Raw genomic sequence first — 18,029 nt, 5'->3', positions numbered from 1 at the left:
GAGTCCAATCGTTCAACGTAGATAATAAGTTAGTGGTGCAGGATCTGCCGGCAATAAAACCATGTTGACAATCTGATATGAGATGGTGAGCAGTCAAGTGATCGATAATCCTATCCCTCACAACAGATTCCATTAGCTTACAAACAACACTTGTCAGACTGACAGGGCGATAGTTACCGGGCTGCTTTTGTCACCTTTTTTGAACAATGGTGTTACTTGAGCTTCTTTACAGTCGGACGGCAAAGTTCCTTCGTTCAAGGTTTTTGGAAAGAATACTGTTATGTTATGGAAAGATCGGGTTCCAAAGACTGGATCCCTTCACTTCTTTCTTGTGAATCAAGTCACGAAAAATTCAAGAATCGGCAACAGGCCATGGGCCTATTTCTTCAGAGCCGACACTTCTATTCTATTCTAAACTGTGGAGGGAACGTTTATATAATGTAAGATTATTGTGAGTCATCTACGCATATATAATATACGCATTAACTAATTCTATTTTATGAGATGGCTGACATTCATGGAAATGGCATCTTGAATCATAACTATTAGTTATCTTGAATAAAATAGCACTACATACGCATATTGAACTTCTAGCGTTAAAAGGACTAGGTACACATTCATTGAGTTCATTGGTACGATTATTTGACATATGTTCCACATCAGGCCTACAGTACATGTGATTATGACAGGCCACAAATGTGCCTGATGTCACAGTGATGTGACAGGCTACATCAGGGCATCAGGCCTACACTTTAGCGCCGACATCACGATGTTATTTTATGTGAAGTTTAAGATGTTCCGATATTTTTACAGACACAAGACGATTTTTAACATAGTTCATGCCGCAACGTTTTCTCTCTAGCGATATAAATAATTTTCTAGGGCTTACCGCGTTAACTACTATTATCGAGGCAGTATATCGAACAATCGTAAGAAGGAAATTATTATTGGGATCATCAAACTTCCACTACTGAACGATAACCAATAAAGTTCTGTCTGATCTGATCACACTTCCTATGATATTCGATAAAGGAGCTCGTTACCACTAGACACATGATTCAAATTCGCATAAAATATGTATGTCTCTCCTCTGCTTGGTTCAAGTTGGTTGTTATGTTTCTACCCATTTTTTTGCATGAAGTGAAGCTTCTCATCAATATGATTACTATTATATTATTAAGCATTCAATTCCGTGCGGAAATGAGAAAATCGACGAAAAATTGTAAAACGAGTCCCACTGCCGGAACAAATGATGCATGCGGCAAGCTTGCGAATCATCAGCTGCTATGTTATGTGTTGCCGTTAGGCACAGACCCATTGACGTTTCGATGGACTAGCAGGGTAATTTTGAAAATTTAGGGTATTTATTAAGCCGTGACTGGAAAACATTTATCACAACATTTCATACATAATACAAAAATTTTAATCAATAACAATATTTAGCAACGATTTCAATAGGAGAGTTATCAGAGTGACCATATTTTCACCAGTACCATTCTTAAACATAAATCACATGGTGTAAAAATAATAGCGTTCACAATTGACATCAGGGATATAATGTATAGAGCTCAATCATTTTGCATCCAAAACTTATGTGTTATCTGGTTGTGATCAATTTTCACCTCACACAAAATCGATCAATAACTGAATATTTTCCCCTAAATATGTGAGGGCAGGAGCTTTACTTCAAAATTAATATCGTTAGGGTAACTTCTAACAAATTTAGTACTCGGTGAAAATCAAGATGGTGAAGGGTGTGTGTGTGTTACTCGAGTTAAAATCGTAAATTTTAGGAAAATATTGCTAACTTTTAAGTGAAAATGAGTGCATTGGGTGTTGATATTTCCAAGCTGCCCCAAGATGTCCGAGAAAAGCTGGCTGAACTCGAACTGGAGCTTTCAGAAGGTTCGTAAGTAGATTTTTTTTCATTGTTTACATTATTCAAGATTTCAAGTGGCTGGTTAGACGTTGACACTTGACAGACTTTGACTTTAACCCTTTCACGCCTGAATTATCTTGTGATCCAAAATGAAATATGTTTATGCTAAAAATGAGTTATTTATGTGTTGAATATTACAGAAAGAACAATAGTTATTAAATATTCCTTTATTTGAAAAAGTTACAAAATGTTGCCTTTTGTCTTCATCCGGCAGATATAGACAATTTCGAATGGCTACTTAGTATGGTATTGACTTGAGCATAGCAAGTTTTTGTTCTAGTAAGGCACAAACCTACATTACATTGTTGCACATTACTTTTAGTGAAACCTTTCACACAAAACTTGCATCTTTGTTTTGTTTCAGCAATAAATGGCAAATGACCAATATTGTCGAAACGTACAGCATCTAATGGATGTGAGAGTTTCCTTCTTTTTGAGGTGGTGGCTCCATTCACGCGGCTTGGTCTTCCTCTTGGAGTTGAACTTGGACTCATCAAACCAATGGCTAGATCTTCCTTGAAGTCGGACAGACTCTTCACTTTTGATTTCATTACATGGCAATTCCTTTTATTCAAAAGCCAAAAATTCACCACACTCATGTCCAATAAATAAAAAAAAATTTGCATGTACCATTTCTTAGATTTGAAATCTATGCGGTAAAGTTCGATCAACATGTCACATAGATTGACGCCTCCCATAAATTTGTTATATTCTTTTACAACAAATGGTCTGTTTATTTCAATGTGCTTGTTTTGTTTCTTGTCCCATCTCTTGACGGTATCTTCTGGAGTGATGCCGGCATAAGTTGATAGAAGGTGAACAGACTTATTGTCAAACCACTTCACTGCTATTACATCACGATTTGTTTCGACACGGTAGTCGAAACTTCCTCGTCCCTCTTTCTGTAATTTCTTGTCATTTTCCATGATGCATCCTTTCAGTCTATTTGCTCTAACAGTAGATACATTCAAGATTCCAGATTCCTTTAGTTTTGACGATAAATCAACAGAAGAGAACCAGTAATCATAGAACAACTTGTAGTTCAAGTCCTTAGGTATGCCTTCAGCAAGACGAAGCACATAGGCAGATGATACTCCAACATCAAGGTCATCATTTTTCTGAGATTTGCCTGTATATATCTCAAAGTCATAAACAAACCCACTTGATCCTGCTTGTGATATTACTTTGTATCCCCATTTGTGAGTTTTTTTGGATTGTATTATTTCAAAGACATGCGAGCTTTTGTGGGAATGATTTGCTCGTCTACAACTTGATGTTCTTCCTGCGATACCTTCCGGCAATTTGTTATGACAGATTCAATTATGGGTCTTATTTTGAATAACTTGTCAAAATCGGGCTCATCTCTGGTCTTCTGTTGCGTGTTGTCGTTGAAATGAATATATCTCTTTATCTCTTCAAACTTATCTCTACTCATGATGTCTGATATTGCGGCCAGTTGCTGGCCTTTCTTCCAGTATGTCTGATAGCTGGGAACTTTTATAATACCAGTTAGAAGTAGAATTCCCAAAAAGCATTTCATGTCAGTATTTTCAAGACGCATCTCTTTGCCATCCTTCTGTAGTGCATGCAGTTTAGTTTGTTGAACAATGAAATCTATTAGAGCATCATCAAAAATCAAATTGAAAAATGAAGTTGCTCTTAAGTTTTGCCATTCTTCATCAACAATAAGACGGTCTTTCCATTCAATATCATTAGGCGGAGAGAAATTTTTTTTTCTCTCCATATGAATTCATTTATTACATTCTTAGCTGCTCTCTGTTGCTCTGCCATAATTGAAAGTGGAATATCATCTTCAGATGCACCATCATGCACTTCGATATTTGGCAAGGTGCGAATATGTTTGATGGTATCTTCTTCTTCAATATCATCATATACAGCAGATTCAAATTTTTCATCATCTTCATCAGATTTATCACCATCAGGACAGAGTACCATCTTCACAGCTTCATCTAATGTCAGAAACTTCCTACCCTGGCAAATTGCTGAGCGCTTCTGTACCTTTTCGTATTCAGTTTGTTTTCAGCTTAGCTAGAACTGTACTGTTCATCCACTGTGTTTTTTTGGCTCCACCTAGCTTATTCATGTTCTGTGTTAGATCTACTTGGTCCCGGCTGCTCATAAGACATGATGGATCTGCAATATAATATAAGGAATAACTACTTAGGACTACAAAAATTTCATTGGTAATCAAGGAAATAGTTAGTGCTGTCACGACGCTCTTCTACTCAGTTGTTTACCAACTTGTGAATTACTGCCGGATGTAGCAAATATGCTACATATCATTTCAAAACCTTAGATTTCAAAATGTTCATGTTATATAATATTTTTGACAATTTAATATCTTACTATGCAGCATTACCTATACAATGAGTATGATTTGCACTAAGATAATCATTTGAAAATATTTTTAATTGCGATATCAAATAATGAAAAAACAGCGTAACACTCACCAGACTCAGGAACGCGTTTTGACGCATCTTCTCTCAATCATAGCTGTCATACTACTGACGCAACGAAGCAAATCTTAGTTCCACTTTGTAGCTGTTGATGCACTCTTTGCAACGGCGTCTAAAAAGTTCCTAGATTGTAATTATAAATGCCCTAAAAATAGACTAGAATTTAATGTAGACTACTGTCTACATCCGTCTTGAAAGGGGTTAATAGTTGAATAAGATTAATCAGTAGCAAATGTCAAGGTAATCAAGTTGAATGTCAATTTAGGATGCGCATAACAAAAAAATTTCAGTTACGAGCAAAAAAATTATTTGTTATTTAAACACTGATGGAGTTCAAATGTTCAATAAACCTATACTATAGCGTATAGGTAGGTACCACGTACCAGCCTATACTATTTAGTTTTGATGATAATCACGCAAACGTGAAGCTGCAAAGCTTTATTCTCTTTGGTTATTGTTGATGCCGGCAGGATTGCAAACGCCACGGATTTTTTACGCTTTATATTATGGACTTTGGTCTTTGACTCTTTCAGTCTTTGTTAGTTTGTAGTTTGTATTACAAAGGGGGCAGCCCAGGCAGGGGCTTGCTATAGTATGTAAGTAATAAGAATGATTACCATAGTATAGGATACTTATAACTGAGTTATAAGTTATAATATTTATAATATGTATATTACCTATTATTTTTTATTTGCTCCTCAATAAATATATTTTTTCAAAGAAGTGCACAGCCAAATGCTGGTTGGCTGGTGGAAATATATTTGCCTTATGAATTGAGCTTCCAAATATTCTCTAATGATTTATTAGAACAGATATGATACTGTTTTTTTTTTTTGTTAACATAAGATCTATATTATGATCCAAAATAATGAGGGATCAACAGCACTGGCCCAGGCCCCATGGTGCAGAGGGTGCACTGTGCAAGCAGCATAGCCAAGATATTGAGTTTTAGCCCAAAACGTTGCTAGCCACTTTCAAGATGCATTGCTGGGTAATTTTTAATAAGAAAATGCTGTTAACAACTTTGATGGTATATCCCTTACTCCCCAGTCCCCATGCACTGCAACACTTATGCTCTTTGCAACTGATTTCTGGAGAAGCTTCACTGCATCCTGATCCATACAACGTGCTGGTAACCTTACTGTGTGTGCTTGCAGTCTTTCAGATTTGCAATAATTTCAAACTTATTTCTAAAATTCAATAATTTCAATCCAAATGTGTTGACAAGGTTTTCTGTAGGCGTAAATTTTGCTGCTGATGCGTCGCTAAAGATCTTTTGATATTCATCCACTTTCTGCACCCTGGGCCCTAGCAATGTCATTTCTGCTAGTGAAATTTAGGATACCTAGGGATATTATAAGTTGCCATGCAGACATAGAAACAATGTATCTTTTTTTACTGTGTAACATCAATGCTGATGAAGTTGTCAGTTATTACTGCACTTTTTGCTATTGCCAGCTTTCAATAGAAACAATCTATTTTATAACCAAAACTGAACCACATCTCTCTAGTCCAATCAAAACACCTGTGTTGTCATCATGTGATTAGCAAACTCTACAAATTATACTTCTGACTAGTTTTATATCGTTTTTAGTAATGAGTGGGACGGTATGTGCAGTTTATGCTGAATAGCAGCTTGTATGTCATTGATGGTTGTAAGAATAAATATGCAAGCACTACTAACTTACTAAGCCCACATTTGATGCTATCAATGATGGGTAGTTATAGCATGCCTAATCAATAGCATTGTGCAAATTGTTTTGAGAAAATCAATTGCCAAGTCTACAATCCCTTCTATTCTTCATCTCAGCTGACGCTTTCAGCTAATGCAAATGTTTGATGTTGAATTTATGAACCATTATCTCAAGGATTTGAAGCTGGAAAGTATAAACACAGCAACATAGCTGTATAGGCTTGTTCAATTGGTGCATAGCACTGACATTTTTAACTTATGTGAGCATGCAAGATAGATCAGCACCAGCAGCATAATTCATTACGTACCATATGTGCATCCTGATCAGATTGCTCTGCCTCTGGCTAATGGTGCATCTTGGAATAGCATCTTGAACAATGATATAGGTATTTATCAGGTATATTCACTGGAATAGCATCTTGTTCTTCCCTTGCTAGAACAATGATATATTTATTACTATATTCACTGACTGAGCCTTAATAATTTATTACTATTGGAAATTAATTTCAGTCATTTTTCCTAGCTGAAAAAATCTAAGCTACTGGAATGTAAATATGTAATGCCACAGGTACTTTCAACCGTGCATTTTAATTGATATTAATATCTGTTGCCAGCAGGGGATTCTACCCTGTATATTAATTCTATTAGGGAGCTCAATTTTGGGTACCAACTTGCAATTAATGAAGAAAAAACAGTTGAAAATTTTTAACATGGCTTACAATAGCCTTTTTACCTCTGAAAATTGAATACAATATTACTTGCAATAACTGCACTAATTGCCTCATTGTTTGAAATCCTGAAAATTATCTCGTACATCCATGTTGACCAAGTAGACTATTTACTGTGACAAATACCTTAACTTGAGCATATAAGTTTAGGCAGTCTTTGCTAAGTTGCAAGTAGGAAATTAATGACAATACTTTGTAGTTTCTTGAAGCTGACCAACTGCTAAATAGCAATACCAATATATTATTGTTATGTATTGATGCATAAAAATTTTCTGGTTAATTTTTCCTTCTATTTGAACTTTTTTCTATTTGCAGAACCTATTCAATATTTTAATGTCTTGATTATTTGGTTTAAAGATGTGTTGATTACGTATATTTGCCTAAACTTTCAATTACAGTATGTAAGCACCATTGATGGATCAGAGGCTTTTTTCAGAGCCTAAATGTAAATTAGGATTTGCTAAAATTATTATTTTAAATTTAAATTATGTTGATAATTCTTTTTCAATTTTTATGTATTTGCTTGCTTCAATGCTACTTACAATTTAATTACAGCCTCTAACTGGTCTGCAGAAGTAAGTAAAAAGTAATGAGCACAGTAGATGTGAAATGTTATCTAATGTTTGAATACATTTTTTTCTATTTCAGGTAAGAATTGGGAACTAGTTGTGCAGTGAGTGAATGGAAACTGAAGACGTAATTGTTGTCAATTGACTTTTTCTGGTGAGTAGACTCATGCTCATATTGTAAATGGCACAAATTGCTTCTCATTTTTTACATCTGATTTCAAATAGTTCTTCCAATTTTTGACAAACAACCCTGTGAAATAGACTGATACTTTCAGTTCTTTATTACCTTTGCATACATATAGGCATAAATAAATCTATCCCTTGTAGATTTATTCTTCGTTCCCAATTGATAACGTTTTGTCTTATGTTGATATTGAGCTGCTAGCAAGCATCATCGTAAATTGAGCATGGATAACAATTTTTGTAAGTTGTATACGTATTCACAGATTTCTGACTGCAATATTGTTATTTTATTTACACATCGTTTTTAATTTTGCATTTGAGCTCTATTTTCTGAAAACTCAAAGGATGTACATCAATGCTTTTGTGATAAAAAAATATTGGTATAACTTTCTATAACCGCTACAATTTTATTAATCTGTTGTATTTCATCAAAATACGATCGTAATGACCACACAACAAAGTTATCAGCACTCAAACTTGCCACAAATCATCACCCGAGGCGTGAACCTAAGTTCAATGACACGCACTGCACTAAGCCGTGTTCATGCATCTCATCTCTACCCGGCCGCTGCGTGCTAATGCTTCATATAGCTCGTGGTCGCCTCGAGATCCTATTAATGATCAAAGTCTTTTCTATCTGCTTGACTTCCATGCCATCTCAGTTGCCGTTGGTTGATCATCCCTCGATGTGCCGTGTTGTGCTTTAACTCGTGCTCCCATCTACTTATTGAGCTTATTGGCATGTGTCATACCAATAAGAGATGCTCAATCTTTTGCGAATAAGTTTGATATGGTGTGCTTTACTATTTTATTAGAATATTGAGACGGTTTTATGATAATTTCTGGCAATGGTAGTTTTAATGGGAGTATTCTCGCTGACGCTGTGTACTAGCATGTAAATTTAAATATGAATGAATAATTTGTCTTTTAGTTAAGTGATTTGAGGAATGTACAATTTTGTTGGTTAAAAAGTGTTCACGCTGTTATTTGCTCCCTCCGAATGTAATTTTCACAGGTAACATGATGTCTTATTCAAACAGAAAATGACAGAAAACAGAAGTGACAGAAATTTGCTACCTGAGTCAAAATTTTGGTTAATTGAATTTTGAAAATCACTGTAAATCGATGGCGTCATGATACCAACTATCTATCACTGACTCGAAATTTGGTGCTTAATAACCTTAGTTGAAGTATTAATGTCACTTATTTGCTTAAATCGCAAGTTGACTAAAAATTTAAAAGCAAAGAATAGTCCACAAAAATTCATTTCTTTATAGAAAACGTTTCGGAGTCCAGCTCCATCGTCAGTTCGTAGAATCTAGAAAATACATAGAAAGTCACAAGTTAATACAATTATTAACTTGTATTAACTTGTGACTTTCTATGTATTTTCTAGATTCTACGAACTGACGATGGAGCTGGACTCCGAAACGTTTTTTATAAAGATATGAATTTTTGTGGACTATTCTTTGCTTTTAAATTTTTAGTAACCTTAGTTGAGTTTTACGAGGCAATATTCATCTTTGAACGGTTGTAACTTAAGGGGACTGGCTACCTAAAACTGAGGTAGCCTATAACTCCTACAGTTATTATCCGATCATCATGAAACTTCACATACATACGTAAAATGTAAAAATAATAACATTTTACTTCTATGAATTTTTCGAAAAAATTGATAGAAAACGTGATATTCATAGAAAACGGACAAATATAGAACTCTCCCACCCGCTTCCCTTTAAAGAGACGTCATGAACGTAAATATTGGCGTACAGCGATGGCAGTGGTACCATTGGAAAGAGCAGAATTCCAGCTTTCAGATGAGCACAAAAACCGAAAAACGCCAAAATTGAAAATTTTAGGTAGCCGGTCCCCTTAAAATTACGGTGTATATAAGTGGATTTTAATGTATATGAGGTGTTTTTCAATTCAGAACATGTGTGATGCTTAAAGTACAATGATTGAGACAACAGAACGAGTGCAGTTTTTTCTAGTTCCATTTCTGGCTACGTTAACTGAAAATGATAACATCTCGTTAACAAAAAAGTAAACTCGTCCTTCTCATTTGATGACATGCCTCATGTTATGAAACAAATTGTGTGCCATGCTTGCTTTACCCTTGACTGGCCGCTGCCGATGCTGTGCAGCGGAAGCTTCTTTGTCCCCAGGTTTGTGTGAGTGAGCAGGTTTATAAACTGCGCGCACGAGACCTACACTGTACTGCGCCTGCCTTGGTATCCTTGGTATATTTGTTTCGGACGTAGCAGTCCCAGGCCACGATGGATTGCCGCCTCTGATTATCGCTCATCCGCCCTCATTTGGGTCACCTGATGCTGCTTCAAGCATGCATGGTTGTGATGTATGGTTGCATTTTCTTACCATTTTTCTTGGCATTTGTTATTGGCATTCAAAGTTGCATCGCAATCCCGAATTTGACAAGTAGCCCTAAAAAGTGACTTTTCTTTGATAGGAATACGATTAAGAAACGTGAACTTTATGATATGTCAGCTCAGGGTATATTTAATTTAATAGAATTTGTTTCTTTTTGGTAAACTTTTCGCATCGTGAAGCCTCGATTTTATCCCATCAACCATTATGATGTTAATAATTAGAGCGAAGAATGAATAGGTTTCAGATGAATGCGAATTCTGGGAAAATAGATGAGGTTTTGATAAAGTTAGCTCCATAAAATAAAGCTTAAATTACTTAATGTGTTGATGATTTATTGCTATTTATAGTTATTTGGCAAACATTTTTACACATCCTTTCTCATTTTATTATCCTGTAAATAAGCACCACACCAGGAACCCAGCGTCTCAATATCGACTCAGTTTTTATTTGCTCATGGGACGGTAGCCGAGGTCACCGACTTTCATTTGGTATGAAACAAAATCAATGTGTTTCAGTAGATCTTTCGAGTGAGTTCTATCGTGACCGCTTGCTATCTCGTGGTGCTCTCAGCTGATCGACATATTCTGTTCACTGAATTCTGTTTTGATCGCTATATACATTTTTTTATAGTCGGCAAAGGAATGAAGCATATTAGAATAGACATCAATGGATTCGAGGGGAATTCAAATATGTGTCATTTCCACGGAGCGTTTTTGGGGCCTACAGTTATACGTAAATAATAAAATAAGGTTGCGAGGTTATTTCACTGAAATCGTAGTCGTACCGGTTGTGTAGATGATATACTGCATTATCTGATATACTGCATTATCTGTTATTTTCTTCTTGGATTAACATGAGAGCGGATGAGAAGTTTATCGATGAAATAGAAATTAGAAATTGCTCAAATGCTTTGTTTTCTATTTAAATACTCACAATAAACCAATTAGATATGGCAGTGAGTTATCGTTCCCGCGAGACTCAAGCGTAGGCAATTTTTTCTGTTTATTTGGCAATTGATGATGACTGCTGTTCTGTATCTTCACATTGTATAATTCAGTTTCATTGTAGATGTTTGGAGATATTCATTACCATTTACGTTGAGCGGTAATCGATGCAGGTTAAATAATTTTCCTCTCATAGTTTGACATTGCAAGTTAATATTCAAGCACATGCCGCTTTAATGACCAACTCCTAACGTACTAAAGTGGGAGGCAATGCGTCACTGACTCGCACACATCCTGTACGCCGGCCTCTCACGTCCCTAGGTTGGTTTTCTGCAATATTTTCTTCGTAGCTTCCTTGCCGCATTCCCCAGCAATGAGGTGGCTCGCTTACACACTGGCTTCACCTGCCCGTTGCTCATCTTGCAAGCGCTGCCGACCTCGAGACTGGAGACTCCCTCAAGTCATTGCGCCTCGCATATAAACAGGATTACCGGGCCACAGTCGTGGAATTATTTATAGTCGTGGACTTATATTTATAGTCGTGGAATTATTATTTTACAGCTGAAGACTGGAGACTCCCTCAAGTCATTGCGCCTTGCATATAAACAGGATTTCCACAGTCGTGGAATTATTTATGGTCGTGGAATTATTATTTTACAGCTGAAGACAGGAGTCGCTCTCAAGTCCTTGCGCCTTCATATAAACAGGATTTTTACAGTCGTGGAATTATTTATAGTCGTGGAATTATTATTTTACAGGAACACAGTCGTGTTAGTCATATTAGAATATTTTGTAGCGTTAATTAATTATTCATAGCATAAGGGAACATGCGTTCGACTCTATTATTTATAAGATAATTGTGAATGAAATGTGCAGTTGAATTGAATTGGCAGACAGCTGGCTTTGATGCCGCTGTTTGTGATAACGTTTGGTTGACATGCCACTCGCAACTTGTTGTAGGTATGTCAAATGAACCTTTTATAAATTATTTGAATGAGGTCTGGTTCATGCGTGCAATAAGCTTTTAATGAACAATGACAGCTCAACTATTCATTAGATAGTGCAGGCCTTTTTTGGCACACGCATGCAGTTTAACATTTTAAAAATTGAGATTTGTGTTGTGCAAAATAAAGTTCGTCGTGAATTATTCGAGGTCGTCTTATTTTGCTACAACATTGGCGTTCTTTGCACAAGGTTCGCCGATATCTAATTTCATTCATTACCTAGAGTCAATATTCCTCTCGTATCTTAGTACGTAATTCGCTGTCAATACCACAAAGCTATAACAAGCATTAAATCCAAGCTACTTTTCGGGCTATTACTTGTCTGTATTGTATCCTAAATATTCTTTAAAATAATTACGACAGTTAATTCATGCTGAAGGAACCTTACTTCATGGGGAAGTGGAGAAATTCTTGGGCGAGTGGTGACGCAGTAGCTGCGCTGCTTCTTGGAAGCTAAAATGCTTCTCTGGAAACGCTACCAATTCCGTGCCATGTGAGGGTTTTTCTGGGGAAAGTTCAACTAAAAATAAAATGTACTTGATACAATCGTTGAATCGAAATCTAGCAGGCCATGTTGTTGACTTTTCGATAACGAAATTCGTTGTAAAGTCAAACCCAAGACTAGAATTCATTTAATTTAGTAGTCAACTCAAAACCTATAAGGAGGATATTGTTGCCTTACCGCAATATAGGTTCATTAATTGTTTATTATTAATCGCAGACACTGCCGATCGACTTTGTTTCGTGAAGCTATAACATTGTGGCAATTGATAAAGATCGTTGGCGTTAGAATGTAGCAGGTACAAAAGTTTCAATTTTACTGCATGATATTGTATGCAGCGATTCAAATCATTTTGCGTCGGCTGAGGCTCAGAATGATGGAGTGACTGCGTCACTCTATATCTTAATTGACCCGTTGGAAATGGTGAATAAAGTAGCTTTGCGTGCGCTGTTCTTATCAATATACGGTCTGACGTTTGATGCTGGGTCGCGCTGTTGTCACGCAGCATTTGCTTTATTGACCGAAGGCGTATATGCTATCGATCGGCGAGCATAAATTGTAAATAGAGTTCAATATGAACTCGACCAAGTAGAGGTGACACTGCTTAGTGCTGTTACATCATAGTGGTTAATTGTAAAATGATATATTCTCTAAAATAGGTTATGGAAATTCTTACTATTTAAATGAAGCTTTCAAATGATTAAAAAATAATTGGTTTTCCTATCCAATGTGGATAGGAAACGTATCCTATCTATTCAAAGTAAAGCAGCTCTGCAATGGATACATCGGCCTGCCTTCTTCATTTACGTCAATATATTATTATATATTACGTTCCGTCCTTGTGACGGTGTTCTAAAAATATATCGAGTGAATAATTTCAAAGTAGCTCAGCGTGAATAATTAATCAATGACACTCATACTCATAGGCACAGAATTTCAAATGCTAGTAACACATTAGCTAATGCATCAAAAAACCTTTTCATGTTTAACATGGCTTCTCAGTTCTTAACGGTCCGGATGATGTTTTTAGCGCTTTTTTCTTTATGTTGATTTTTTTAGCTACCCAACGTCTGCTTCTTCGGCAAGTCTTAAATTTATGCCATTCACATATCTGTATTGTTGGCTTGTCTTTATTACTCGTGTATACATTGGTGGGACAAAGTAAGGGAAACACCCGACATTTTGATAACGTAATTTTTGAACATGTTATAAACAATGAAAAACTGATATATTTTTATTTTTTATTGTAGACACAATCCATGAACACAAAATCGTCAAATTTCTCTGCGTGGGTCCGACTCATCAAATATCGATGATGATTTTCGACAGTTGCGACATTAATTGACGTGGACCAGTCAGGGCTTTCAGATCGATATGACGGACATTTTACGAAAATTTCTGCACAACCGAGCCCCTGTTTAGTGATAAATGGACACCATTGAGCAATAGAAAGACAGTTCTACAGATGTGATGGTTATATTGCCGGATGTGTTGATATAACGCGGGGCCTTTTACTCGGAAACGGGTCTTCAGCATCTGAAGGGTGTCGATTCAGCCGTACAAGGTATTTAAAAGTGTTGAAGGTTTTACCTGTTTGAAATTTACACAAATATTTATTTTCAAATCGTATTTTGTTGTTGTAGACAGTTATTTTTGGAGTGATATAAGATTCATAAGTTACCGTGTTGCAGTTAGAGTTTGGCTGTTGATATGGAACGGCATAATAAGTTATCAGATAGATGGCGAAACAACTCATCTGTTTTATATCTTTGAAATTAAGTATACTGACTATCGGGCTGAATGATAGAATGGCAATGTTTCTATTATATTAACAGGTTACAGATTACGTTTTCTGATGCTAACTATTTTTGTATTTCATGTTCGAATGTGTGTATAGTTGATAAAGCAAGTGGTATTATGATCTGTTACTTATATAGGTGTATGTTACAGTACTCTTGCACTGCGATGTGAGCGCTGCCGACATGATGCGCTCTGTACACACGATACTTTAATTTGCATGTGTGTAGGATGTCTGTTATGCTTCGTGTGTTTGTTGGCTTAGCATGCGTTCAAGCCTCCGCCTGCGAGTTCCTAATGAAATTCGCCCATGGCTTTGGCTTCTAAAATTAAATTTTCTTACTAGAAAGATGTGATAGATGTGGGTAATGTTGTTTTTTTCGTCTGATTTGGACGTCTTAATTTTCTCCCACTGCCGGCATATCACATAAATCAAGAATCTGCAACTATTTCATGTTGTTGATATGCCCTTTGATCACATGTACACATGATAGGTCATCTTTTCAATAGTGTGTTGGATTTTTTATCTTCATGCATGCCATGAGGTGTGCGTTTTATCTCGTGTATTTCTTGACGTAGTGTGTGTCAGGATCCTCCTCTGAAGTACAAGCCAAAGATTACCGCTAATAACGAACGGACTTGACGGGATCTCGTGTTACTGAACGTGCTTCTGTAAAGGGATCGATGCTTGTACGATGTTGTTGGCATGCGGGTCTCGGAGAGAAGCTCCATTAATTTATAGCACTCTGTCTCTCTGTGGGGTCTCCGAGTCGTGAACTTTAATATTGGCGTAAATTTCTCCATTTGTTAACCTAATGAAATAGCAAGTTATAAAGTGAGAACTTGATCTCTTGCTGCAACCTTCGTTACTGTAAAGTTCATGAAGCGTGCGCGTTAAATGATGAGCGATAGCGAGCGCAACAGTCTCAGATCCAGGGAGTAAATCTTGTCGAGAAATATCTGGTCCCTCTTCATGATAATTTGAAGAATTGTCGATGGTGAAACATGTGCCTACCTTTAAAATTTTCTGCTATCTGTGAAGTTGTTTTAAATTTTTCAAATAGTGTGAATTCGGATGTTTCCACTAATATTTTTCTACCAGCACGAACTCAGACGACCCTGTAATGAACTCAGACGAATGAATGTTAAATTTATAGTTATATCTGTATTATTGACTTGTTCTTATTACATAGTATACCTATACAGTATATTCTTAGTATAAGCTAATTTTTACATCAATGAGATTCCACGCACGGCTTTATACACTATGCTACCATGTTTTCGGATATCACTTTCATTATAATGGTCTGCACGTTGCATGCATGCAATAGTTTATTATGTATATTTCCTCATTTGTTATTAAATTGACTGCCCTTGGGTTTTTTCATCCTTACTGCTGACCTGAAGTCTTGGTCTCTGGTGTACTTTGCCTTACGGGTTTGTTATGAATTCCTCGCTCAAGAGCATAGGTGACGTGCTTTGAGTGTGATTATGATGAAGCAGATTCTATTCCAAACAAATCATGCTTGATAATTTGTTCACAACACGATTGGACAGTTTCAGTTTTGTTCTATTTTTATTGAAGAATTGAACAAAAGTTTTGACCTTTTGGCTTGCGAGAGTTGTTTCGCTAGCAATGTTCACGACCGGGAATTATTATATTGAGCTTGTAAGCCTTTCATTACGATGTCTTGGAATGGATCAACTATAGGCTGCAGGCATGACCGGTTGTAAAACCGCTGCAACCGATTTACATTTGTTTACATATTTTATTCATGTACATTATATTCATTATATTCTAATTGGAGCTTCAATAATTAGAATTTAAAGCGTTGTTCCTGTGAATATTTCCTTCACCGAATTAGGTATAACTAAAATTGTAAAAATTTATACAATCAACGTAAAAGTGTATTTGATAATCGGTAATCACTGAGAAATCAAGTTGAATTGACCCTGGAAGAATTAGACTCCGCGGAGGAATAATATGCCTTCCATTAAAAAACTTGTAACTCTAGACTGTTCGTTCAGAGAACTGTGTATGGAAGGCCTTAACCCGGTACCGAATACGTTATAAGTATAATTAGCCCTTCATATCCACCATCTGACGCACAAAATCATTAACCACCATGTCTTTTCAACCTGTTCAGTGTGACTCACCTCGGTACTGGTTAATTTGTATAGTTTGTGTCCCGTTTTGAGCGCATTTTCTCATTTATGGAAAAAGACGCCATTATGCTCGTCATGTCCGTCTGTCTGTCCGTCCGTGACTTCACGTTTTAGTCGACGAGAAAATGCGTTCTCTGTCACTCACTGCAATGAGTACTGAGTTATATTTTTTTATTCATGCTTGTGACGCTCAGAATTTGGGCCTCCTAAACCAGTGCAAACGCTCTGCGTGACTCACACGCCACCGCACCCGTTACGCATGAGAGCTGCAACGCGATGAGCGTTACTTGATAAAGATAGGTTTATGGTTGGCCTTCCGATTGCCGCCGATAAACCATCAATGAATTGCGAGTTAGAAGATACGTGGCTTCCTCATGCTGCGCATCACGCAAATCGGCGACTGGAACGCTAGTGAGCGCTTGCTTCCTGCGATCGCTATAGCTTTTTTTGTTTGTGTTTTCTATAGGGTATTGTTTTTAATTCAATCAATACTTGGTAGCTTAATAATCATTCAACATGAATGTTTGTTTCTCTGTTGCTCTGGTTAAAAGAAAAGTCCTGCAAATAAGCTACATATACATAAAAAAACGCATGTTTAATAAAGTATTTTGCTTTATGATATTGAAGCAGCTTTATATGAACGTGATGCGTTTCAAATTGTATAAGCATACGTCAATACGTTGTAAGTGCAGGTATTTTACGATGGCAATTGTAGATGTAAGGGCAACATTTGAGCTACTAGCTGATGATAGGTCGACCCTGACAATTGCTCGCAGTGTTACTCCCATAAACCTGTTTTCAAGGCGGCCGCCGCGCAACAGCTCGCCAAGTCTCGACGCGTTGCGACGAGATCAGGGCCTATACTTTCGAAAAAGTTAAGAGATCGTAAGTTCATCAGCCAATCATTGACGGCCTTTCTAGCAAAATCCACCAATCACAGACAAGAAAATAGAGCGTAAGTACTTACGTTAACTTAGCGAATTTTGAAAGCATGGCCCCAGCTCTGTGTTGTGCCAGTCCTGAGGTGGGCGTTGAATTTTGGCGACCATCATTGGTATCTTGAGCGTTGATTATGGCCGCCATCATTGTGATTAGGCTTTTATTTATTTCTTGATATTTTATGATATCCACTTCAAGAGCAGGGTAACATTGTAGTCACCCTGTCATCATGCTATTCATTTCTCGCTCACTTATCCCTCACCTAAGTCACCCTTACTTCAGGGTCTTCTCATCTTATTACGCAGTGGGTCTTGTATAACATAGAGGATATTGTATAATGTAGAGGATATTGTATAATATAGATGATTTTGTATAACATAGATGATCTTGTATAGGCCTATATAACATAGATGATCTTGTTAATTAAAGTGGCGGCTTCATCGTGACTTTATCTTTATCTGCTGGGTCTATTTTATTAAACTCTCCCTTCGTGGTTCATATGTTTCATATGTTATCGGCACCCAGTTGTCGATGTAGGTTGTTCTGCTGATATATATCTGTTTTGTTGATGTGACCAATACTTTTGATTTCGATTTTCACTAGTAATGAGGGCGTAAACTTCTATAGTTATTAACTTCATACGTACGAGTCAAAACTCACAATTCAGTTTATCTTGATGCCTTCTTTATTTTTCTTGTAT

The 18,029-nt window shown here is 36.6% G+C and overlaps 1 protein-coding gene across 1 annotated transcript in view; it reads left to right on the top strand.

Annotated features, from left to right (window-relative positions):
• The first annotated feature begins 1,739 nt into the window (after positions 1-1,739).
• LOC108666937 (disco-interacting protein 2 homolog C) overlaps positions 1,740-18,029 on the top strand; it is a 224,650-nt gene continuing 208,360 nt past the window's right edge. The window contains exon 1 of the mRNA XM_047882316.1: positions 1,740-1,905. Coding sequence (XP_047738272.1) covers positions 1,821-1,905 — 85 coding nt within the window. The 5' untranslated portion in view covers positions 1,740-1,820. The remainder of the gene's footprint in view (positions 1,906-18,029) is intronic.

This window comes from Hyalella azteca, unplaced genomic scaffold (assembly GCF_000764305.2).
Source record: "Hyalella azteca isolate HAZT.00-mixed unplaced genomic scaffold, Hazt_2.0.2 contig10174, whole genome shotgun sequence".
In the NCBI taxonomy this organism is placed as follows: domain Eukaryota; kingdom Metazoa; phylum Arthropoda; class Malacostraca; order Amphipoda; family Hyalellidae; genus Hyalella; species Hyalella azteca.
Note: the sequence above shows the minus strand (reverse complement) of the source record. Positions and strands in the feature narration are given on the sequence as shown.